Raw genomic sequence first — 26,360 nt, forward strand, 5'->3', positions numbered from 1 at the left:
ATCAGTTCGTTGGTCCATTAGTTCGTTTGTAGCCTGTTAGTAATATACTCCTACTAGACTTCTATCTCCTGGTAAAGCAAATAGTACAGAACACATACACCTCCTCTCCCTCTCTGCACAACCGACCTCTCCGACCTCTCCGTCTCTGAACCACCGCCCTCTGTCCCTCTCCGACCTCTCCGTCTCTGAACCACCACCCTCTGTCTTCCTCTCCATCTCGGCCAACTCCGTAGGTGGACATTTATTCTACTTATCATTCCATCTCTCAAGAACTTCATCTCCGGTGAAGGTTTGTTCTTCATACATATATAATCAATTATATTTGAAGTTGTTTCTCTTCTGAAAATATATGGATATGGGTTTGTTATCCATTGTTTATCTATCTTAAATTTCAGTAATTTAGTTGCTTATAAAAATTGTGCTCTTTCTTTGGTTCCTGGTTGAGCTCTTTCTTTGCACGTAAAGTGTTTGATCTGAGAGCTGTTTGAAAAATTAACTCAGTGTGATTAAATGACTCACATTTGGGAGAAATCTATAATTTTGGCTTTCCTTTTAAGTTTTTAGCTATTGTTATTGCATGGAAATTCTTTGGGAGAATCTAATTTAATGGTTTACTTATAAACCAATATAATTCTGGTGTTACTTGAAAGATTTTTGGCCTTCCTTTTAAGCTATTATTAGAGTTTGCACTCTTGGAACTGGGGTTCTGTAGTTTCCGATCAGGAAGATATATATGCTGTAGAATGGTACAACAACTTCTGGAGAGATATATTGTCCCTAAATAATACATTACATCGTTTAAATGACTTTATTATAGTAGCACTAGCATATCTTAATTTGGAATTTGACTATTTATTTGATAATTTACTTAGAACTGAAAGAGTATTACAAAGAGCAGGGGTGGTTTTGGCGGATTCAGATGGTGTTTTTATAAGCAAGTTAGTTAATGTTCATATAGATTATTAGGGAGTTATTTAATGTTATTCTGTTATGCACTTCATATAAGATATTACTGATATTTACATCAGTTCCACCATGGTAGCTACAAAGTTGATGACAAGTAGAACGTGGTTTTTGCTGGCCCAAAAACTGGTGGCGGATTTACGCAGAGCTCAGCCATAAGTTCTACCAGAGCTAATAGTAATAACTACGCCTAATTGCTAATAACAATTTCCTGGAAGTATTAGAAGTTCAGACATACCATGTCCCAAAAGACACCACAAAATGTTAGCTACTTTCAAACCAGTAACTAATTCCCCATAAACAGATATCTCAAGTCTTCCACAGTTAAGCGGCTTCCTGTGCCCCCACTCGGATCCTCACCAAATGCAGATGCAACCATTTTCCTTTTCTCTTCCTGCAAAAGTATAATCATGTGTAAACAATGAGTTTTCCTAGACAACCTAACTCAATGGTCCTCGCTCCATATAAACAGGACCCAGAATTTGTTTCAGCGTAGGAAAGAAAATGAATGCCTTTTTGATTCTTTGGAAATATACTCTTCCAAAGAATTTACAAATTATTGCTACGCATCAAGTGTAAAATCTTTACAATATGGAAACTTCAATTTGAGGTCTCATTTAGCTGTATTGATAATAATGTGAAAAATAATTATGATGTAAAAAATAGAGGCATTATAGATTGGATCTAATCGATCATCCTAAATCCTGTCAAAAAAACACCCCGATCACTCAAAAGAGTTGATAGTCGTAGCAAGACAAACCTCATACTTCAAAACAAGAAATTGCAACATACCTGAAGACCTAATATCCGATCTTCAACTGTATTTAATGGTTTACTTATAAACCAATATAATTCTGGTGTTACTTGAAAGATTTTTGGCCTTCCTTTTAAGCTATTGTTAGAGTCTGCACTCTTGGAACTGGGATTCTGTAGTTTCCGATCATGAAGATATATATGCTGTAGAATGGTACAACAACTTCTGAAGAGATATATTGTCCCTAAGTAATACACTACATCGTTTAAATGACTTTATTATAGTAGCACTAGCATATCTTGATTTGGAATTTGACTATTTATTTGATAATTTTCTTAGAACTGAAAGAGTATTACAAAGAGCAGGGGTGGTTTTGGCGGATTCAGATGGTGTTTTTATAAGCAAGTTAGTTAATGTTCATATAGACTATTAGGGAGTTATTTAATGTTATTCTGTTATGCACTTCTGGAAATGAAGTTCAATCCGTCCAGAGCTCATTTTGTCGCTATGAGTAACCTGACATGGGCATACAAAATCGAAGTTCACAAGGGGTGGGGTTGGACTGAGCATGAGATTATGTCAGCTTTTAGATAGAATCCAATCTGTATGAGTTTATAAGAGGAAAATATCATGAGTGGAATGGATTTCCTTGTGAATAAAATGGGCTTTCAGTCTATGACTATTGCTAAAAGACCAGTCGCTCTAACTTACTAATTAAAATAGAGATTGATTTTAAGATGTTCAGTTATCAAAGTTGGCAAGATGAAAGGTTTAATAAGCGAGGATTTAATCTTGCTTTCACTTTCGATTCTGATGATTACCGATCAAAGCTTTGTGGATCGGTTTATAATCAAGTATATATAAGAAACAACTTCCTCAACTATTAAATGCATATCAAAGTAAGCTGGGCATTATGGAATTAGGTGAAAGCTAAGATTCTTATGTTCAGCATTTCAGCTTTCATGTTTATTTATAAATTGTGTTTACTGGGTAGTTACTAAAACCTAGCCATCACCGGAATGTGTTTAATATTCTAGTGTGTTTTGCAAAAGCACTTAAAGCCAACAAGTGTTTAGTTGCCTCCCATGTGGTGAGAAATCTTGAATCTTGAATATATTATGTCTCCTATCTTTTATTTTATTGTTTGTTGAATTTGTTTCAGTTCTTATATGCTCAAATGCACCGACACATACATACACAATTTTCTGCTTTAACCTATGTACATATACAGAACATTTATTCTATGTCCCTAGATAATCAGACCCCATTATTTTGGTTATTTTGATATTATTATTCCTCCATTGCTCCCAAACACCATCCGTGTACTAAACCGTATGTAATAAATGTAATAATAGGCTTTGAAGTTTGAAACTTTGAATCTTTACATGTGCCGGATTCATTTATTGCGCATTAAAAAAACCATATATTTGCTTCTGGTTGGAAATGAAATCCGAGCCGTCCAAATCTTTCATTTTTTGCTACATGCTTATCAGATTGATGGAGCGCGATGAGGAGCGTTGGAAAAAGTTCAAAGAAGAGCAGAGAAAACGTTTACGAGATATTGAAGAACAGGTATTGTGTATTAATATATACAAATTTTTAACTTTAACAAATGTAGTTGCTTGCCACTTTTGAATCATGACATCTGAATTTTTTTTAATGTACTGAAGCGTGTCCCAAAGATGACAGATTTGGAGAATTTGGCTGGCAAACGCAGGATTAAGTTGCAAGCTGGTTTGTATTTGTCAATATTTTATTTATCTTACTTTTAAAAGTTGAATTTGTGAATAGAAACTAATTTTTTGGTCAGTATTTGCCCCACCTGTTAAATGTTTAAACATTATTATACAATATTTGTTTAATCTGTTTGATTTGTAATATTAGAAATTTGTTTAAATAGGAAACAGACATAATATATTCAAGAGCTACTCACATTTGGTTGCTGATTATAGCCCATTGACACGTATGTTGATCTATAATAATTTTTGCAATATTTTAAATTTTGTGTTGAGGTTAACGTTATACAATTAAAATTAAAATGGTGTTAATAATTTCAATGTTCACTTTATAGCTGTGCCTGTAATGTCTGAAACTTTGGAAAAGATGGCGTCTGAAATTACCAAGAAATTGGACCAACACACCCAAAAAGCAAGGGCAAGATCCAAAGCACAGGTATTAAATGTTGTCTTCCTTCATCTTAGAAGATGATCATTTTTGCCTTTACATGATGCTAACATTTTGATTTTATATTATAATTAGAAAAAGGTTGCCGAAAAGGACGATTTAAATTTGAACACAAGTTTGTCAAACTCTTAGGCGTTAAAAAAGACGAAAATAATGTAAGATTTTCTTTTATAATATATTGAAGAAATCAAAAATTTTAAGTTCAAATACAATTCAGAGGAACCTCTCACAAAAAATGTAAAAAAATGGAGAACAACACTTCTTTATCAAAATAACAAAAGTAGACATTTCTTAAGTTTCTATTATTTTTCAAAAGCATATTTGATCGAGATGTAAATAAAGCGTAACAAAATGAATAGTATGGTTAAAATTAAAATATAACAATAAAAATGTATATCACATTTTCTTTTGAATTTTTTAATTCAAATTTAAAGTGAGATTGAAAAAAATTATTTAAACATTGACATATGGAAAAAAAATTAATTGTTTATACTAATATTTTATAATATAAAAAAATTTGTACAAGACAAACTTTCAAAAGTGCATATAAACAATCGATTAATATAATTTAATACCATTTTATTTAATTAATGAAAAATACTAATAAAATGATATTAAGCTTATAAATAATCAAATTAAAGTTATATGGTCGCCCGTGCTTCGCATGGGTTATAGGCTTAAAACATTAACATATTAGGTTTTTTTACGAGATAATAACCTTTTGATTTTATATTATAATTAGAAAGTGGCTTGCAAACAAGATGCTTTGAATTTGGACTGTGAATTTTTTTAGCCTTTAACTTTTTAATTTAGTAAATAAAGGTAATCCAAAAATTTGCATATCTTCAAGAATTTTAATGGTAAAGAAAAAGTTAAAATTTTTATTTTCAATTTTTCTAGGTTATAAATGTAAGTGTAAAATTTAAATTGATAAAAAGTCAAATAAAAAATATATTTTAATTATAAAACCAATGCTTCTATAAGTCTGAAATTTCCAAGAAACCAAGGGCAAGATACAGAGCACAAGTATTAAATGTTATGTTCCTTCATTTTAGAAGATGAGCATTTTTGGCTTTACATGATGCTAACCTTCTAATTTTATATTATAATTAGAAAAAGGCTGCGGAAAAGGACGATTTGAATTTGAACACAAGTTTGTCAAACTCTGAGGCTTTAAGAAAGATTGAGGCTGAAGCTAGGGAAAAACAGGACGAACGCAACAAGAAACGAAGGGAGAAATACAAAGCACAAGCTAGGGAAAAACAGGACGAACGCAACAAGAAACGAAGGGAGAAATACAAAGCACAAGTATGAAATGTTGTGTTCTTTCATCTTAAAACATTAACATTTTTGCCTTTACGTGATGATAACCTTGTGATTTTATATTATAATTAGAAAGAGGCTTGCAAAAAGGATGGTTTGAATTTGGACTTTGAAGCTAGGGAAAAACAGGATCAACTCAACCAAAAACGAAGGGCCAGATACAAAGCACATGTATAAAATACTCTTTTCTTTAATCTTAAATCATGAATTTTTTTCCTTATTATTTTGCTGACCTTTTAATTTTATATTATGATTAGAAAGAGGCCACTTTGAGAAAGATTGAGTTAGAAGCTAAGGAGAAACATGATCAACTCAACCAGAAGCAACGGGAAGTGAAGAACAAGAAAAGGCGTTCACGATACCAAAATGGTACCTTCATTTGTGAGGGTTTTAGGGTGAAATGAATGTTGATATGTTTTGTTAGAACATTTGTTTGTTTATACAAAATATAAATTTTGTGTAATTGTTGAGTAATTGATATTTCGTAAGTTAAAATATGTAAATTATCTAACATGATAATGATTTTACAATTGAAATATGTAGGTGATGCCGAGAAAAGAGAAGAACGTAAGAACAAACGAAAACAGGTGTATCGAAATGGTATAATTCTGTTTTCTTTTTCCACTTCAGGTTATATTATATGTCAAACAAGTAGTTTTGATGATCGAAATGTTTACTTTAAATTTCTTCAGTTAACATATGTCATTTTTTTGAAAAATGATCTTATGCAAGCATTAATAAACTATGCAGAAAATGAAGAACAAAATATGAAATGTGATGCTTCTAAAGTAATTGTCAGGACTCCTGAAAAGATTGCAGGTAGTTTGTGCAATCTTAATATTTAAATGATAATTATGCGGCAATGTTTTTTTGATGCATATCTATTTTATTGCAGCTTTACCGACATTGAGTAAAAGGATGAGGAGCAAGATAAAATTAAACAAGGAAAAATTTGGTAATCTTAAATTTGAGCTTTAACTAATTTCTAATATAGTAGAATGCTTATGGCATGTTTCAAAAATGCAATAAATTCACATATCTATCAAACATGTTTTTGATTTTAATATATTTATGAATGCAGCATCGAGCAATTCAATACTTGATATAGGATGTGCCGATAAAATCTGTTGTCACTGTGGGGCTTTGATGTGGAGGTTTGAGCAAACAGAGAAGGAATGCCAGTTGAAATCAGATAAGTTTTCTTTGTGTTGTGGGAATGGAAAGGTACGCTTGCCACTATTACGAGAGACTCCCTTTGAGTTGAAAACATTACTAGATCGGAGTAATCCTAAAAGAACTATGTTCCAAAATAACATCCGGATGTACAACAACGCATTCGGATTTACTTCTGTTGGAGCTAATATGGATAAAAGTATTAATAACGGGCGTGGACCTTTTGTTTATCGTATTCATGGTGTACTTTACCATCAGATAGGTTCACTGTTTGCTGAAGAATCCAAAAAGCCAGTTTTCTCGCAAATATATATGTACGATAATCAAGAACAGGTTAACAAGCGTATGAATTTTCCCAATTCTGAAGAACCCCTTGACAGTGAAATAACCGAATTGTTATCTGTGATGTTGCACCGAGTGAATGCTTTGGTGGATATATATAGACAAGTTCGAGATAGATACAAAGAATCAGAAGTAATTCCTGGAAAGTTGCGTTTAATTGCAAATAGGGACACAGATGGTCGAGAAAGTAATGTTCCAAGCAATGCCTATGACTTTGCAGGATTAGTTGCAAACAGTAATCTAGCAGATGATAGGGATATACTTGTCCACCCTCATGATGGAGTTCTGCATAGGATTTCAGTGCTCCATCCATGTTATATGTCCCTTCAGTACCCGCTTCTATTCCCGTGGGGTGAAGATGGTTTCAGAATTGATATCTTACATTCAGGGATAAGTGAAAAATCAGGAAATAAAAGAGATGTGGTTACCATCAGAGAATATTATTGTTACAGACTTCAGTACAGAGATGCGGAAGGGCATACTTTAATTGGTGGGGGGCGGTTATTCTTACAGTTTGTAGTTGATGCATGGGCATGTATTGAACATACTAGACTTACATGGGTCTTAACACACCAAACAATATTGAGGTCTGATCTATATAACAATGTTGTTGATTCTGTTAATAAAGGAGATACTAATGCTTCTACAATTGGAAAACGGATTGTATTGCCATCCTCATTTACAGGTAGCCCACGTTACATGCAACAAAATTATCAAGATTGTATGGCTATTTGCAGAAAATTCGGAAGCCCGGATCTGTTCATTACATTCACATGCAATCCACAGTGGCCAGAAATCAAGGAGTATTGTGATAAGGTTCCACACTGTATCCCAGCTGATAGGCCCGATGTTATGGCTAGAGTGTTCAAGATTAAACTTGAATTGCTTCTAGAAGATTTGACAGATAACCATGTTCTTGGAAAAGTCATTGGAGGTAATAATCTCTTTGAAGCAATGTATGTTTCTTATATTTTCCTTTCATTTCATGTCGCCTTACAAGTGTGCTTATTGATGCAACTGTAAATTTAGATATTGATTTAATAAAACTCTGGGTTTACGCAAGCAGCACTATCACTTAATCAGGTTATATTATAAAAGATTACCATTTTGGGAAGATTTTGTAATGTATAAAATTGAGTGGGACATCAAAAAAAAAAGTGTATCATGTTTGGCATCAGCCCTGTGCTTGCCAATCTATACTCCCTCCGCGTTTAGACGTATTTTTAAGTGTTTTGACCACATATTTAAAATCATAATTTTTGAATTATTTTTCTGAACAATAATATCAATCATATATTTTTATTCAGAAAAAAATTGAAAATAAAGACTTTTAGCATGTGCTTAAATATATTTCCCTATGTTGTACAAACTAAATCCTTTACCTAATTATTGTGTATAATAGATTTATGTCTGTCAGTATGGGATATATCCAAGTTTTTCTTTTTATTGCAAGAAGTTCAGTTGTGTTATAAATTCTAAATATAAATAAGTGATATAGACCTGTTCTGCAGTAGGAACCTGCAATTTCCCAATAAATAAGTGTCAGAGCCCTATTCTGCAGTAGGGACATGCAATTTCCCAATTTTAATTTTATAAAAGTGACAAATTCAGAAAATGTCAGTATTTATAGATACCTTATTTTCTGTCAGGATTTTATTTAAGCTTTTATTTTGTATCAGCCAGATTATGAAGTCTTCTTTAGGTTTTTGATTTTAATAATTCATAACAGATTAATATTTTTCTTTTTCGTAACTTGCATAGACTATATATGACCATAACAGATTGGCTTGGCAAAGTTTAATTCTGTTAGTTTTGTTTGGCCTCAGATGAATACTCGAATTGAGTTTCTTGTTTATAAAAAAACAACAATGATATTTGGTTGGCTTGAAGCTTTGTTGATCTGGTATAACATCTTAAATAAGCTTCTGGTGTTCCGAAGCACTGAACTTAACATCAGTCCCTTGTAACTTATAGTTTATACCAGCTGTGTCATATTAAAGTATTAATAATAGAATCTTAGTCGGATCTTTTTGCCCTTTCTGATTGATTTATTAGTATATCTTTTTTCATAGGTTAATCTGATATTGGAAAATGTGTTTTCTCATGAGTTTCTGCTAATAGAGGCTGGTTTCCCCCAGCACAACATAAAAAGGAAAGAAAAGCCAAAAAAGCAAGAGCCTCAAACCAAAAATGTTCAGGCTTCGACAGAACAGATAAACCAAGTAATAGAAACCTCAGAGGAAAGAAACTAGCAACTGAAATTATTAATGTATAAACCCTCCTCTGCAACCCCTTATTGATGACCAAATACAGAATCCTCCTTCCAAGCAAGAACAAATATGTAGTTATCATCATGGCAAATATACCCAGAAATATGGTGCTCAATAAAGGAAAGGTGCAGAGCGCAGTATCATCATCAGCCTGCTTCGGCTCCTACTGTGTTTGTGAAATAATGTGGCAAGTGACGCTGATAGCTCCCGCCTTTATTAAACTTTGGTCCTATTAAAATTACCATTAACTGAAGAACAAACACGGGAAAACAGAAAACAAGAATATAACCGGCTGTTTTGTAATTCCATTTTTGGTTCAATGTCCCAGACTCTGTCTCCTGTAATGATGCACGTAGCAAAAACACAAGTGTGAGAAAAAGGCAAGGTTCTGCCATCCCTAGGTTTGAAACGATGTAGCACTTGCAAACAGTTTTCTGCCATTTATAGTTTGCATTCAAAGCTCTTCCTTCACGTCTTAGGGTATAATTTATACTTTCTTAGGGCATATACATATACATATATATATATATATATATATATATATTACTATATTACTGATAATTAATACAACTATGTCTTTCTTCAACTAAATTCTTTAGCTAATTATTGTTTGTAGTAGATTACTGTCTGTCATTATGGGATATATCCAAGTTTTTCTTCTTATTGCAAGAAGTTCAGTTGTGTTATAAATTGTTTACCATTTCATCATCGACTCTGAACTATTTGAATTCCTTTGAACTTCATTAACAATAATTTTTCTCTCTGTGGATTAAATTATTGCCATATATGTTGACTCACTCATGATTATGTTTCCTTTGCAGTTGCATATACCATTGAATTTCAGAAAAGGGGTTTACCCCATGCACATATAATTGTGTGGCTTGAGGAATCTGACAAGTGTCACTCAACTGATGACATTGACCAGTTAATATGTGCTGAAATTCCTGACAAAGAAAGTGATGAAATTGGTTATGATGCTGTTTCAAGGCATATGATCCATGGCCCATGTGGAGCATACAACATAGAGTGCCCGTGCATGAAGGATGGAAAATGTACCAAATACTATCCGAAAGAACTCACAAATGAAACTACAATTGACTCCAACGGTTATGCAGTCTACAGACGTCGGGATCACAAGCATACTGTACACTTCAAAGAAAAAGATATTGAAATTGACAACAGGTTCTCATTTTACATATCAGTAAGTGAATAAAACTATATGGGTTGTAATTCTACCTGCCTAACTTATTTCTATTGTATATCAATCTCCAGGTTTGTTGTTCCATATAACAGGGGTCTTCTTGTGAAGTATCAGGCTCATATAAACATTGAATGGTGTAATCAGGGGCGTTTGATCAAGTATATGTTTAAATACGTGAATAAAGGTCCAGACAGAGCAACTGTCGTTGTTGAGACAGCTAATGCTGTAGTTACCAATGACACTAAACAAATTGTCAATGTTAATGAAGTGGAAGAATATGTTTCATGCCGCTATCTTTCTTCTGCAGAGGCGTGTTGGCGTATATTTGAATTTCCTATTCACCATCACAAACCGGTTGTTATAAAATTAGTGTTTCATTTAGAGAATGAACAACAAGTTTACTTTCGAGAAGACGAGACTTTGACGACAGTTGTGGACAGAATAGACCCTAATGCAACTATGTTCATTCAGTGGTTTCGAGTAAATCGAGAAGATCCAGCTGCTAGGGATTTAACCTTTGTTGAGTTCCCTGAAAAATACTTTTGGGATAACACCGGAAAAATATGGCAGCGGCGAAAGAAAAAGATGTGTGTAATTGGTCGCATGGTTTATGTCCACCCCACCGCTGGTATGTACATTTATTGCAATGTAAAAATGATCATTTTCAACCATGTATGTTATTTGTAGAGTAATTTTCGCCCAAAAAAATTTTAATCATGTACTACTGTCTGTCACGCATTGTAAAGTGGATATAAATTATACTTTCAAAATTTCTTTTTCATTTCTTCTTTAATATCAAGGTTCAAAAATTTATTCAATTTACAAAAAATTAAAATAATGAATGAAACTATATTCTATTAGAATATTAAAATACATTCCAAACATTTTCATTTTTCTCTTGAATGTTAACAATTTGATGGGTACGAGGGATTTCCATAACAAAACCAATGACACACACGTAACTATGATAAGAATGATGAGCAAATTGTTTCCTGACCATTAGAATTCAATTCAACTTCACTTCTAAGCTTCACTTCTGCTTACATTCATGTAAATTTAATTTATATGATTTATAGGATCATTCATTCTAAATTATTACATTAATAATAAAATACTAATACAATGATTTAAAACTTATAACTAATTATAAAAAAAAAATTGGTCGCCCGTGCTTTGCACGGGTTATAGGCTAGTATTAATATAAAAGCGGATAACATGAAAACATTATGCTCCCTCCGCCGAAAGGTATCCTCTATTATTGTTATCATTATTGATTCATGTTTCCTTAGCGTCACAACGGAATGAGAAGATGAACTTGTTAGGGGTCGTTTGGTTCAGCTGATTCTGGTATCAGGTATGGGTTTTGTTCATTTCAAATCCATACCTGGTGTTTGGTTGTCTATTTTTATAATCTGATACCCATACCTCAAACCCACCTGGAATCAGATTTGATACCCTAGGGGGGAGGTGGGTATGAGAGACGGGTATGAGGTATCAAATGAAAATTTTATTAATAATTTTTATTTATAGTTAAATACCATCTCAAAACACATAAATTAAATATGATATTTTTTAATTTGAATATACTTATTTTTATTTACTATTAATTAGTAATATTAGTAATTATTAATTATTTATTTTCATTCCAGTACATAAATTATTTATTTTCATTCCAGTACTAAACCAAACACAAGATATCAAGAATGATTCCTCAACCCCATACCAGCTTAACCCGATTCCTGATTCCAAACCCATACCGTCTCGTGAACCAAACGACCCCTTAATCTTCCAGGAACATGTCATTTCCAAATCGGCGCCTCAAGATGTTGATATAACGGCCGAATGGAGTATTATTGCAGGAGTATAGAAGTGATAATTTGTCACGGACGTAAAATCTCCGGTCCTATTCATAATAAGAAGTAATTTACTTGTAGACGCAAGTTTGCAGTAAGATCAAAAAAGGAGAGATGCATAATAATTGCCTTGCACAAGCGAAGTGAAATGCATAATAATTGCCTTGAGTATGTACTTTTTTGGGTATTTGAAAGCAAAGTTGTAGCCTCTGACCTTGATTAATGAATACCCAGCTATCATCAAGCATTTATATATCGGTTTGGCTAGCGTGTGCCCATGGGCACATGCTAAGCGCGGAAATTTTTGTATTTTGGGAGATTTTGATTGGTTTGGTTGGTGTATTTGCAGGGGGTCCACCATTATCATTAGATAAGAGCCAATCAAAATGATCCAAGCACAAAATTTTCCGCGCTTAGCATGTGTCCATGGGCACACCATAGGAAAACCGTTTATATATTTCTGATTACTAATGTAGTACAGTGAAACAATGAAAGTGATGGGGGTAAATTCTTGATCAAGACAAGGTAACAAAAATCCAGGAGTCCCGTGCCTGGTGTTATACCATAGCAGGACTCACTAGCCTCAAGAAGCATAAGTTGCTGCTGACGAGAAACTGACAAGCTTATAATATTTATGATTTGGTAGATAGTCCAATTCTAGCCAGCCCTCTTCGAGCTTTGGCGAAACACCCAACCTGGATGTGGCATACAGCCACATGAAAGTTTGGATAGAGGAAATGGCAATTCAACTCTATCTATTTCATCGTTTGGCAAGGACGAGTGTGGAATGAAATTTCCAAATACTCGTTAGAATGAAATACTTGTGCTTCAATATATCAGAGCATTAATGCATATACCCCTGAGAGCATATGTTTCTTTATAATATTAGGTATGTGTGACACAGTAGATCTACACTGGAAAGTCTAATCCCTGTGGTGTTTAATATTAAGAGAGGTGCCACGGGATAATTATCATCTACAGACCAACTGATATCCCTATAACTTAAATTACTTCATCCAGCCAGATCTGATCATGAAATCTACAACAGCCACTTTATTAAGTATACAGTAGCGAGCATCACTAGCATTTGTATACCAGAAGATATGAAAAGATTCTTACGAGTGGACCACAAACGAGACAATAAACCCATGCCAGGTGCAGGCGGGGCTGCTTCGGGAGCATCTTCCACTATATCATCTTCTTTACTGATGTCTGTATTATCCTGATTGTCTTTTCCAGGAATCTCGGCAGCATTTTGATCTGCTCTATCAACATTTCCAGCTTCAGCAATCTCTCCAGGCTTCTTGTCAAAAAGTCCTTTAAATTGCTTCCGCGCCTTCATTTTGACTTCCTGCATATATTGAAGTAGACGGGCCACAAACAGAACAATTTTAGTAGTATCTACAAAATATAAACCAGTTTAACTTGTTTAGTACAAACCTGCTCTTTCTGCTTTAATTTGAGTAGAGCTGCCCTTGCATTTTGCTCAGATGACTTGTCAATGCTCATCATCTGGTTACATTCAATATCAGGTTGTCAGAACAAGCCCATAAATTTCTGGTCAATAAAAAGGCTTCCATATCAGAGAAAATTATACCTTGTTAAAGTCACCCCTAGCCTCCTCATAATCTCCGGACTCCATGTAGGCTAGTCCACGGCGATAAAGAGCTTTCGCATGTAACGGAGATGCATCTAAAACCTTCAATCATACTCAACATGTTTCATAAGGTGTTTGGTATGAACAACTGGATTACTGTTGCTAAAAGTAGCTGTAGATTTGACGAAAAGAATAGGGATACAGGAGTTTGAAGGTATTAAATTTAAAATATTACCTTATTACATGCCTCGATGGAGTTTTTGCACATTCCCATTTTCAGATAGCAGGCAGCCACATTTAGATGCAACAGATTCTAGAAGTACAGCAAAATTAGAAAATTCCAGTATCAATAAGAAGAATGAATCATAACATAACATTAAATAATAATCAAAAAAAGAACTATAGAACAATTAAAAAAAAATTCTTTGTAACCTAATACCAAGTCAATTCGTTATTTGGATTTCTATTTACCCATCTACACTTACATATTACAAAGCAAACTGTGAAGATCACAAAATATTATAAAAAAATAACCCTGCAAAGCTCCTTACTCTTGTATTTAGAAACTCTTTTCCCTCCTCGTCATCTTGAGGATTTACATGATTAAATTCACGAAGCAACTGCGGAAAAGCATGGCACAAATTAAGCATGAATGTCAGTAATCAGAAGAAAAAAAGTGAAATAATGCATACATGCCTTCTCATACTTGGCCTTCGCAAGTTCGAACTTCCCCTCTTTAAAAAGCCTGTTACCCTGAAAATGAACAAATCACTGTAATACAATTTATACTAATAGTATCCTTGTGTGACAAGTTGAGCTACACACAATTTTGTTCAATACTTCTTACAACACACAAAACTGTGATAAATCCTGATCAAATAACCATTTGTAGTGCGCAACTAAATTACATTAGCTAGCATGTACTCCATTTTAGAAATTGCTGAACTAATTCGCTATAAAAAGGTTTCTACTAACCGACAATTTCTAGAAGGGCGCATATATCACAAGATAAGTCAGGAAAGAAACGGGTAAAAACAGAATAAGGTGCAGGCAGTGACAGGCACAGTTTCTCCGGCTTAACAGGCTAACAAACTTAGTGTGGTCATCAAAGCCATGATAGGCACTAATAATAAATAACAGTGTTTAAGTTCAAAAGGCTTTGCGGCTCTACCCCCAGTCGGAGTGCAGGTTATATAGTTACAACTTACAATGTATCCTCACTGGCCTAGGATCATGACAGAGCCCAGCAGATGTTTGTTATGATGATTGAACAAGGCTTGCCATCAAGATCAGACCCTGATAGGTTTATACATCTAACAATTACTATACCAGCTATCTATATAAAGGATTTCAAATATTAAAAAACATACTGTTCCTTTGGTCTTGTCAACGTCATCCATTATACTTCTAAAGTTCATTCCCGTCCAGTCCTGCAACATGATCAATAATGCATGACCTTTTATTAATGAACAATAACGTCAATATTAGAGAGAGAAAAATTCCTTAAAGAGAAAACACATATCATACTTCATAAATATATCATGGTAAGTTGATATTGATTTAGACTATGATCTACAAGAGAAAAGATTATAGTTCTGGGAGCCAAACCAGAATTACAGGCTTTAAAGATGTCAGCACTATGGAACATATATATGAATATAGACTTCTGATGCTTTGGCCTAGCAGTTATCTCCTCTCTTGTCACAACTTCAAGGATACAATATTCGTAACAAACATTAAAAATCAGATTCTGCTCTTCAGCTATTCCCTAGTGGGATTATGCGTATTAGTAGTTTGTGCCTGACTCGATCGTGGGTCTAGGGTTACCTCTTGCGGGTGTTGTCAACATAGTATTTGTGCCTTTTGCTTGGCAATCATTTCTATTTTTCACTTTCCTAACTAAACAAATTTTCTTCTCTTTTTCTTTCTAAACTGAATATTCTATCCTTCAAATGCATTACTGAAAATGTGTTTGATCCTCCATCCAAATGGATATAATAAAACTGAAAAATAATAGACAACAGATTTCATACAAAAATATTTAACTTGAGCATGCCCACACAACTGCCTATTTAGCCTTGCAAATAGATCACCCTTCCGGTTGATGTTAACATTTAAAGCCAGTCCAGGTCATAACTGATTTGCACATGGATTAAATTTTGGGTTGAAAAATACAACAATTTTACCTTTGGCGTCTCAAAGCCAAGAAGCTCGATCTCCCATTGGACATGAGCACCTTCCGGAACATTTGGTGGCCTGATTATAAGAAGAAGAAATTTTGACTCGTGACAATAAGAAAGGGTACAAGAGTAAGCATAAGCATATGAAGATGATGCTATGCTTTGATGGTCATAACTTTGAATGTTTAAACTTTGATTTTTGCAAGTCATACTAAATACTTCACATAAACAAAGAGAAAAACTAAGTTAATTGGATAACCTTGGGAACTTCTCATATGCATAATCAGGTGGGCATGTAACAAGGGCTATCTCTTTAGGCAACATCAGACGAACACACATCTCAAACCCTTCTGGTACCTACAAAACAACGATCATCAAACAGTTTATTAAACAAAACATCTTAGTTATTTTAGTCCCCAAGTACTAATTTGTGGATTCCAGAAAAAGGTACTATTGTGATATTCAAAAAATGTACCAGATATGTTTAGCATATAATATTTTAAAAAGAGGTGATATATTGCATCAGATCTTCATGTAGTACAGCCTATGACTCCTGTTTTCTGCTGAGAATATTTATTGGCAAGGTCTAGAACATTGATAGATATCCAACTCAAGGAGCTAAAAAGATTACAAAGAAACCAGTCAAGATTTTAATCTATTGAATAGAACTTACAAGCCCTTCTCCTGAGCTGAATTCTAGTGGTTGACCAGCGTTATCAACTTTTGTGTCATAGAATACTGTTCTATCTTCATCAAGGAGCATGCCCTTGTAATGCACACGTAGAAGACTATCATGAAGAGGACAATCCATGGGAAATTCACCTAGATATTTCCATATATTAAGATGAGACCAAACTTTAGATGTTAAGCTGTTCCGCATGCAACATAGCAGACACATGCCACATATAACATAATAACTTTCAAGTGTATACAAGAAACATCAGCCCAGGTAAAAACATGTGATCATATTACTGAATAAAGTACCAAAATATAGATAGGCAAAGTGGCCTAATTACATGCATGGAGGACCCTAACCACCCTTTGAAACATAGCCTTGCATATATTCTTGTACAAATTATTATCGCATACAAGAATGATTTTCACCATTCGATTTCCATGGTTGTATTTGCCGAATGATTGTCCATGCAACATTTTCTTCAGATAATGGCCTAATAAGGCCTATGGAAATTTTTCATAATCATCTCCTACAGTAGGTTCTTCACTTTGAATATAATCAACTTAATAATGCTTATATACTACAAGAACAGAGGTCTCATGTACAGTGACTTAAGCATAGTGGTGTTAAAATGTTAGCGGAATGTTGCAGTAACTTCACAAGCCCAAGTAAAACCTCTGTCTAGAAAGGCAGTTTCAAGTTTCTACTCTTTTTGGTGCTTTCTTATTAGAACTAAGATATCAAAATCAAATGTCTTCATCATATTGATAGACTGTGGATACTATGTTCAACTATATTGAAGTCAACAGAAGTATGACAAAACCAAGTCAACACAACTAATAAACCGCTATCATTTGCCAGAACCAGTGCAAGACTGGTAGAAGTATATATTGGTCTTGGACATGTAAGAATTATTTAAGAACATATATTTTTGTGAAGGCGACTCAACAATGATGACCAGCAGAATAAATATATTTATCACACAATTACACTGACATCAATTTTCAATAGAGAGTTGACGAATAGAAGAACTTTTCCTGTGTCCAGCAAGTCCCTTTGTTATATAAGATTGTCCAGCAACTTCCTGTTTATAATACTATCCAACAAATATACAACATATACATACAAGACATAGAGGGATTCTAAAAAAATGGCAAGAAGTATGACTGACTGATAAAAACACATGACACTGATTGATATCGAGGACAAAATATCAAGGGATCGGTCAGTTTAGAATTTAGATCAATCACTTATTTACTTTGCGAAGATAACTATCGTTACAAAAAGGAAACAACTTTATGAAACTTATGAAGTAAAAGTGGTGTCGTGATTAGAGATAAAAATGTTCTGCCTGTAGAATGCGAGTAGATATGTCATAAAATATGATATTTATTGCATGACCTTAACACTGATACTTCGCAACAGAAAAACTGTGAATAGGGTTTGATATGGTACCTTTTCCATCACGTATTCGACGTTTTATTAGACGCCCATCTCCAAGCACATCCCGGACCTATACATGTGTTACCCATATTTCAGTATTTCCAAACAGATCCAACAGATTTGAGATTGCTCAATTTTAACAAACCAAAACAACATGAATGGAAAAATGTACGAATTATAATAGAATAGATTCCCCAGCCACGTGCATCACTATATTTTCAAAATAATCCACACCGCTTTTTGAACATTCTCAATGGAATACAGATATACAATAACTAACATGACCCAGAATGCTTGGGAATTATGGAGAATGAGCTAAAATATACATTCTACACCAAATGATTGAGATGCTAGGCAAAGCCAACAGGACTTCTGCTACTACAAGTTTCTATCACTGACAATGTATACCAAGTGAAAAGAAGCAACATGATCCTCAAGAAAGGTCGTAAAGAGTACTAAATAATTACTAAACTCCAAATTATATTTCACTTGAATAGGATATTTTGGTGAGCTATTATTTTTCTAAAATGGCAGCCTGTGGCCATTGCCTGTGGGTTTATGACAAATTCTCATTTTCAAATATAGATCAACTGATGTCACATGTTTTTACTAAATAATTAGTCAAAACTCATAAAGACTGCATGTTGAAGAACTACAATCAAGAAGATGTAAATGTGTAATCGACACCAAAAATGTAAACTACAGCACCAAAGAATTTTCATACCTGAACAAAGTGTACAAGCTCCACTTCAAAATGAACTTCCTCTATACCTTCTACTGTGGGCATGAATGGGCACTGATTTAGGTATTGGCTTTTCACATAAATCACGGCCTTTTCTCCGCGTGACATTGTTCCTATTCCCATTTCCAAACCTTTAGGTACCTAATTCAAAAATGAAGATTAAGTAACACACTAACACTGAAACCAGATGAGAGTGAAATATATATAAGCAGGGACAGGGTAATAATTTGAGAATATATCTAATAACTAGTTCAAACTATATGAAAAGATCAAGATGCAGTCATGCATACAAACCTCAGATTTTCCAAGAGTGAAGAAAAACGGTTCTCCGTCAGTATGTGATAGTATTAACTTTCCATCTCCTGTTTTTGCAGATATCCTAGTAAACAAGGATACAGTCAACATGTTGATGCAATGAGAAAATTAAAGTGAAGGGCACAGAAAGATAAAAAAATTATTACCAAGCTTTTACTTCATAAGGTTCCCTGGGTAGTTCCCAACCTTCTCCTTCATTAATAACCTAACACCAAATGATGAACAATTATCATTTACATTTGTTACCCTGCTTTTTACTTCATAAGGTTCCCAAGCACATAGTATTATGCAAGTTAGAATAGATAACTATTTATCACCAAAAGTTCAGCATCAATATCAGTTCACTTGCACTTCTCTACACATCTCATGTTGCAATTACACAGATTTATTTGATGTATTTTTTCCATGCTTCTTAATTTCGTGTTCAATTAAAACATAGTTTCATATTGCCTAAAATTGGCCAATGTGATTATGATACTGGATTGACACCGAGTAGAAGATATCATCCTCTGGAACACCTTTTCTAGTGAGGCAAATAACTCATCAGCCACCACAAGTATGCAACAGTACATGTCGAGTACAGGATAGACTGATACACTTCGAAAACTTCCTCATACACAGAATTCACCCCCGACAGCTAGACTAATTTATAGAGGGCATCAAATTGAAGTTTTTCTATAGTTTCTAGGTCCCTAATTATGATACAGTGTATATAATATAGAGAAAACAGAAGTAGTTTATATTATCTGAATATTCCTGTCAACGCAAGCATTGAATAATAATATGCGCTTCTCATAGCCCCCAAGGAAAATCATTATACCAAATTAAGCATTTATGAAACAGTAATTCAGATACCTTCTTGACGACTCCCAAATCTTCACCAATGACCTGGAAACAGAAATTTTTTATATTAAAGGATAGAAAAAGTTCGGGAATACACACAAACACAATATAAAAAGTCATAAACCAGATAACCAATCAGGATCTAAGAAATCAGAGCAACAAATCAAAATAATAATTAATATTAACAATTGACGGAATATTAGTATTTTCAGAAAGTGATTAGAGAATGCTTGTTGAAGACAAGTTGCGACTTTATCTCGGATATCAAAGCTCAAATCTTAAAGGGCCTTTACAACAGAATCAATATGTGTGTGGCCTACTCTAGAATGGGACCCAATATAGTTATAGCTAGCATTCAAGAGAAAAGAGAGTACGAGACGTGTACAACCTACACAGAAACACGTACAGGTCAAAGCTTCAGCAGGGGAAGAGAAAGAACGGATTATATATTCTTTATGCTAGAAAGGAATATGTTGTAACTTCTGTACGCATATCTGTTCTTGCAACAATATAGTACACAATAAGTACAACATATGGATCGAGTAGAAATTGCTAATTAGTTGGTCAAAAAGGAGTTGAACTTTTTCATGAATGTTTCTTCCATACATACATATAAAGTATACATAAATACCCACATCTAAATGACGAAAGGAGATATATTTGCAATTCTGAACTATAAAAGAAACAGAGGCGACAATAGGTGAAGTTTCGAAAAACCCAAAGCAACACATAAAATAGCCTGTGATTATGTTTAGTATTCGTGCGGTTTTACCTTGACTTTAGAGAAGTCAACCATCTCGGTCTCAAAATGGAGTTCAGCTTCCTTTGGGAAAGTATCGGAAACTGAAACAGGACAATCATCCTCACCATAGTGCAGTTCTGGTTTCATCTTAAACTGAAACAAGAGACATTAGAAGATAAATTTGACAAATTACAGAACTTATGAAATTGAGGAGACATAAGATAAGTTGAGAGAATTATTGACACTCTCTAAACTGCAGTACACACAATAACTGCAGGCCCAAGATCGGATTCTTCACAATAGGCAGAAAACTCACACACACTGCTGTTTAACTTAAGAGATAACAGAGATGATTTTAGACAAATGTGCAGAGTACCATATATAGAAGCGGTAGGCTATTTAATATGATTAGTTTAGATACATGAGCCTAGGCAGATTCATAGTACTATTAAATGCAGATACATTAACTTTCAGTATTTCAACAAGATATGTCTCCACTTTAACAGTCTTATTCAACCTAATTTTCTTTGCAGTGATCTCTAAACAGTTTTAGTAATCATGTATTGCCAATTTCTTAACTCTTGCATGTACCATCATATTTTATAATGGAACTGCCTGAAAATCATGTTTAAACACTATGGCATACTGAACATGCTCAAGAGTTTGAAGGCTACAATAGTTTCTGTACATCTATAAACATGTCTATAATTTACATCATACAGAATATAACATATAATACCATAGCAACTTCACCCTTCTTCATTGTCGTAAGACCTTCGAGCAATCCCAGTATCATTTTGCTTTTACCCAACACATGCCTCGTTGGAATACCCTTGCCTGTAATGCCATAAATCGAGCCACAGACTTTAGACCCTCTAATAAGTTACAATAATATTATGAGGGTAAAACTGGACCAGAATATAAACAATAATTTTATTTTTTATGTTTTACAAAAAGGAGGTATAGAAAGTAATATAAGAAAGAAAAAAAAAGGGGGGCGGAAAAGTAAAACTAAAGTTTGACGGATAACACCCTAAACGAATAAATGAAGTAAATTGCATATCAAGACCTACATTTACCTATGTTATATCTTGAACATTATTTAAAGCATGATGTTACTAGAAAAAACAATTGACCGTCTACCAGAAACCATATAAAATTTCAAGAATTGACTTGAATTGAACTATTAGAAATGTTTATCCATGTCCCTTTCTATGTATGAGCAAATTTGTAATGTATTGCAATTATCAAGCATGCTTCCAAAAGAATCTAGCAAGCAAAGAATAATTAATAGAACACAAATAAATGAAAAAAAATAGTTTCTACTTTATGGTCAAGTCATCGTACAACTAATTTGTCTGAACCTCGATTTTAGTTAACTTGAAGCTAGGAAGCATGAGTGCGGGTGCATCTACATGAGTGCGCGATACGGGGACACGGGAATTCGGCAAATTTAAAAATATGGGGATTCGGGTGCGGGGGGATTCGTAAAATATTTATATATTAAAAATATATATTATGCATGTATTTCAAGAGTTACATATATATTTAAACCAAATAATCAAATAAATAAGCTCAATATCCTTAACAATTTATAATACAATTATTTAATGACACAATTATTACACTATAAGGTAGTTAAGTGATAAAATATTTAACAAATGACATAATTAATCATTAACAAGAATTCCCGAGAATCGAGTGCGCGGTGCGGAAGGTGAGTGAAGTATCCATGCTTTCTAGACTTGAAGTATTTGTTCCGTAACTATTAAAAAAAATGAGCTGATATCTACAAGTGAACATAAAACTCATCTCACCTCCAAATTCCGATCTTGTAGACTCAACAATAACTCCATCTAGTGTCCGGATCGTACAATGATATATAACCTACATAAAACCAGAAAGTACGTGCAATTTAATCAAACAACTTCATATTCAAATACCATAACAATTTTAAAATAAAACACAGTTATGCGGTTACGACAACATTGACTAAAAAGGAAATGCATCAAATAAAATTCACAAACGATACTAATCAAACTCTCAATTACTATACGAAAATGCATCAATCAATATACACAAATGATACTGATGACAATCTCAATTACAAAAAGCATCGACTAGAAATGAAGGCATTTATTAAAATTCACAAACTATACTAATCACACTCTCAATTACGATAATACTAACTAGGACGGAATGCATCAAACAAAATTTACAAACTCTGAAACTATTCATACTCTTGAGTCTGGAATACGATAACATTGACTAGAAAGAACTGCATCAATTAAAATCCAGAAATTATCATAATACAGCGACAACAGTAAATTAATAACCTGATTGCCATCGGTAGGCGTAGCATCACCAGAACCAGGCCTAATCAAAGCTTTCATCAAGCTACCAGGCACAATCTTCTTTTTCCTATTCATTCAAATTTGCAATACAGACACAATTTCAATATATAATATACATCAGAATGATATAATTATACACAATTGAACACAATTTAAAGTCAAATGGAAGAAGCTGAGTGACCTTTTATCTTCAGCGGTCTCTTCTTTCTTCTTCTTCTGTGGCTTGTACTCGTGTGCCGCGCCGTTCTCGATCACCGCCATCGGAGACGTTTAAATCTCTCTCCCTCCCTCTCGCTCTCTCTTTCTCTCTCGCTGTCTCTCTCGCTTTCTCTCTCCCTCGCCTTCTCTCTCTGTGTTAATAAGAGTCGTTGATTTCAAAGCTGTTCACTGAACTTCTGTTTGTTAAAGAAACTGGTAGAGATTAGTTAACTACAGTGATCAGACAAATCATCAGTTTTCCAATCTGCACTGGTTTAGAAAATGATATGCTTATATATTTTCGATATATTTGATAGATAATTTCGGTGTTTATATTAGTGGATGTATTTGAGTATGTATTACGTAATTACGTAATTGTTGCAATAATATATTTGTATTTGGTGAAACGAAAAAAAATATCACATTTTTATTATGATGTAGTAGAACTATACTAGTATTTTGATATAAAGAAATAGTTAAATATATTGATTTTAATATTAAATTTTATTGATATATATTAAATAATAAAATTATATGATCTTATAAAAATATTAGTAATATCAAGAGAAAATTCAGATTTTAATTGACAGCTTTTAGTTTGATTTTGTTGCCAATACTCAAGAATAATGATAATAATAATACTCTGTTTAGAAATAAATTCATGTCAACTCGTTTAAAATGTTTTTAAAATTCTTCTAGAATATGTCGCTCATAATATTATAACTATTCTTAAGATGCAATTCTCGAGTGAATTTTTTGATTTCAAAACAATATTGTGTGTTCCATGCAAGCCAAAATTGACTTTGCCAAAAATGACCATGATAGATTATTTTTGTGTGGATCATGAATATAGGAAAGTTTGGGCTTAGCAAAAGAAAGATGCTATGGGCGCAATCGAAAGAACCTGCCTTAGTATCCAACAAGCCCAAATATCAGATATAAAGGCCTAGCAAATTTAAGTAGGGTACCAAATCTGTTTAAATTCTCTGGCAGCTCTTCAAGTCCTTGATACTCCATGGAATGTCAAAAAGCATTTATCAAGCTATCTACTATTTAAGCATGAAAATGGATAACAAGTGACTCATACTTGAAGAGGATGATAACACCCATTACTTGAATTGCGCACAATTTCAACTTCATAATAAATAATTGTTGAGGAGTGTCAATTCAAATCCCACGTCAAAAAGATAAAAGATTTATTTAAATACAAACAGTCAAATAACCTTTTAATATAAGATATTTTGGGAGGAGTCCAAGAACGCTTGTCAAAGGACGGATGATTCTTGGATTGGAAGGAGACAGTGGATGATTCTTGGATTGGAAGGAGATGGTAGAATGAGAGTCAACCGAAATGTCATATTTTATTAGTATGAGACTTTTTCGAAAAGTTTGAAAAAGTTATGAGCTTGTTCACGGTTCAGAACACATAATATCATATTAATGCATAGTTAACAGCTACGACTAACAATATCTACGTAAAATTTGTCACATTTTGTTGCTCGCAAATCTTATACATATCGACAAGTGAATAATTTCACGTGTTTTATCTCCGAATTACTTCATTTAGAACGATTTTGACTTTATAAGAAAATAATCATATTTTTACACATACTAGTAAGCAGAAATTCGTATATTTACAGGCCATTTGAGTGAGCTTAAAATAAGTGTTTTTTGATTAAAGTAAAAAAGTGAAATAGAAGTTGGAAATAAGTTAAGACTTATAAGTGATTAAAGTGTTTGATAAAGAAAGTAAAAGTCATAATATAAAAGCTAGTAAACTCAACTTCTTTTAAGTACCTCCTCGCTTATTACACAAACGGTACAAATAGATATTTTTAACTTATAAATCAAAAAGCTCTACTTAAAAGCGATAGTCAAACACAAACTTAATCTTCCGCAAAATAATAGTATATTGATGAGAGGAATGTATGTTTATTAAAGTTTTTTTTTTTTTGACAAATGCAAGAAAATTTCATTAACTTGAACATAATACAGTCGAGACAAACCCCCAACTGCCAATACAACCAGGTGGTAAAACAAATAACATACTAAAAACCATTAGATGATTTGTTTCCTGATCGTTTAACATGTAGAATTTAACAATTCTTGAAGTTAAAAACGAAATCAAAGACATCCTAAGCGATCCAAATTGCACCAACACCTCTGGAAATAATAACATCGCAATTGACCATATCACGTAAAAACCATTGTTAGCCCAATGTTCAGAAACACCAATCGCATAAATTGAGATTGGAGAAGCGGTACCATAGCTATCTACATGCCGGACACCAGCTATAGACATGCCGAAGACACCCCAGCTATCTACATGCCGGATACCAGCTATAGACATGCCGAAAGTGTAAACCCGTGAATGATAAACGATCTTTGGTTGTGAAAGGTGAGCTCTTGCAATAATCACCATCGTCCCAGATTCGATACAGTTTTTGCAGATCACCAGAAATATCAACAAACTCGTTCTTAACAGATCCAACACTAAATAGACCCAACCATAACTAGACGGAAACATAACCAAACCTCCAACAGGAGAGACAAAACACACACTCCAAAAGGAGAGACACACAAACACCCAAAAAAATGGGTTTTATTGAAATAAAACTAACAAAATGTTTATTAAAGTTTAGTTAAACGGCTCTATATCTTTTTTTTCTTCCACCACAAAATTTGTTTATAATTTTGATTCCGTTCTCTGACCATTTCATTTCATTCAAACCTAACATTATACATCCACGAGAGCAATCTTATATATTGATGAGAGGGATGTATGTTTATTGAAGTTTGGTGCCTAATCGCATACATGTGGCATGAAGTCGTGGTTGGTTAGTTGGTTGAGCAACTATTGATTTCAATTCCGAATCCAAAACCAAACCTACGTAAGAAAACTTGAAGAGGGAATTAAATAAAAGTCGGCAGCGAAGAATCAAGTGAAGAACATGTTAGTATGTTGTGCAATACTTAAACATCTGGAACATGAAAGCAACATTTTAAATGTTGGTTGTCGTACCAAATAGTCAGATTTGAAATGGGAACCACTACACAACATTATAAGGCCAACTGTCAAATTTCCTAAAAAGTTATTTCCTGTAGTTTAAAAAGAAAGTTAAGTGACATCTTGAAAAACTATTTGTAGACATTGTCCAATATAATAAGAAAATTGTCTGGTTAAAAGAGGAGACTTGTATCCTCTTG

General features: G+C 33.6%; 2 protein-coding genes and 1 pseudogene across 4 annotated transcripts; 1 reads left to right on the plus strand and 2 right to left on the minus strand.

Moving 5' to 3' along the window:
• Positions 1-15: 15 nt before the first annotated feature.
• Positions 16-10,980, plus strand: LOC108197603 (uncharacterized). 2 transcript variants are annotated; one of them, XM_017365264.2, is made up of 14 exons: positions 16-289; positions 3,211-3,289; positions 3,388-3,451; positions 3,618-3,680; positions 3,789-3,889; positions 5,015-5,209; positions 5,297-5,395; positions 5,482-5,593; positions 5,768-5,824; positions 5,975-6,043; positions 6,120-6,179; positions 6,306-7,673; positions 9,831-10,191; positions 10,282-10,980. In XM_017365264.2, the coding sequence occupies exons 2-14, from the start codon at positions 3,215-3,217 to the stop codon at positions 10,895-10,897; spliced, it is 3,240 nt and encodes a 1,079-aa protein (XP_017220753.1). In that variant the 5' UTR covers positions 16-289; positions 3,211-3,214; the 3' UTR covers positions 10,898-10,980. The 2 variants fall into 2 exon arrangements, with proteins under 2 accessions (XP_017220753.1, XP_017220754.1); XM_017365265.2 differs by lacking the exon at positions 3,618-3,680 and having other exon boundaries at positions 17-289.
• LOC108197886 (uncharacterized) lies at positions 7,680-9,643 on the minus strand (annotated as a pseudogene).
• An 879-nt stretch (positions 10,981-11,859) lies between the features above and the next one.
• Positions 11,860-23,425, minus strand: LOC108199776 (peptidyl-prolyl cis-trans isomerase PASTICCINO1). 2 transcript variants are annotated; one of them, XM_017367748.2, is made up of 21 exons: positions 23,137-23,417; positions 22,938-23,022; positions 22,419-22,488; positions 21,341-21,438; positions 20,632-20,754; positions 19,872-19,904; positions 19,163-19,221; positions 18,996-19,080; positions 18,684-18,842; positions 17,972-18,029; positions 16,514-16,662; positions 16,100-16,197; positions 15,847-15,916; positions 15,031-15,090; positions 14,357-14,413; positions 14,212-14,280; positions 13,896-13,973; positions 13,661-13,762; positions 13,504-13,575; positions 13,183-13,414; positions 11,860-12,113 (listed from the first exon to the last, which is right to left on the minus strand). In XM_017367748.2, exons 1-21 carry the CDS (start codon positions 23,214-23,216, stop codon positions 12,091-12,093), a joined length of 1,860 nt encoding a protein of 619 aa, XP_017223237.1. In that variant the 5' UTR covers positions 23,217-23,417; the 3' UTR covers positions 11,860-12,090. The 2 variants fall into 2 exon arrangements, with proteins under 2 accessions (XP_017223237.1, XP_017223236.1); XM_017367747.2 differs by lacking the exon at positions 11,860-12,113 and having other exon boundaries at positions 12,871-13,414; positions 23,137-23,425.
• Between the last annotated feature and the right edge of the window lie 2,935 nt (positions 23,426-26,360).

This window comes from Daucus carota, chromosome 8, assembly GCF_001625215.2.
Source record: "Daucus carota subsp. sativus chromosome 8, DH1 v3.0, whole genome shotgun sequence".
NCBI lineage: Eukaryota > Viridiplantae > Streptophyta > Magnoliopsida > Apiales > Apiaceae > Daucus > Daucus carota.

Excerpts from the sequence above, each read along its gene's own strand:
- LOC108199776 (XM_017367747.2), bottom strand. The coding sequence starts at position 23,216 with ATGGCGGTGATCGAGAACGGCGCGGCACACGAGTACAAGCCACAGAAG. Across the intron at positions 20,755-21,340 it reads AGAAGGGTGAAGTTGCTATG|TTTAAGATGAAACCAGAACT; the intron begins GTATTATATGTT and ends CTCTTGTTTCAG. Across the intron at positions 16,198-16,513 it reads TCAGCTCAGGAGAAGGGCTT|GTACCAGAAGGGTTTGAGAT; the intron begins GTAAGTTCTATT and ends GTTGTTTTGTAG.
- LOC108197603 (XM_017365264.2), top strand. The coding sequence starts at position 3,215 with ATGGAGCGCGATGAGGAGCGTTGGAAAAAGTTCAAAGAAGAGCAGAGA. Across the intron at positions 5,210-5,296 it reads GGGAGAAATACAAAGCACAA|AAAGAGGCTTGCAAAAAGGA; the intron begins GTATGAAATGTT and ends TATTATAATTAG. Across the intron at positions 7,674-9,830 it reads TCTTGGAAAAGTCATTGGAG|TTGCATATACCATTGAATTT; the intron begins GTAATAATCTCT and ends TTTCCTTTGCAG.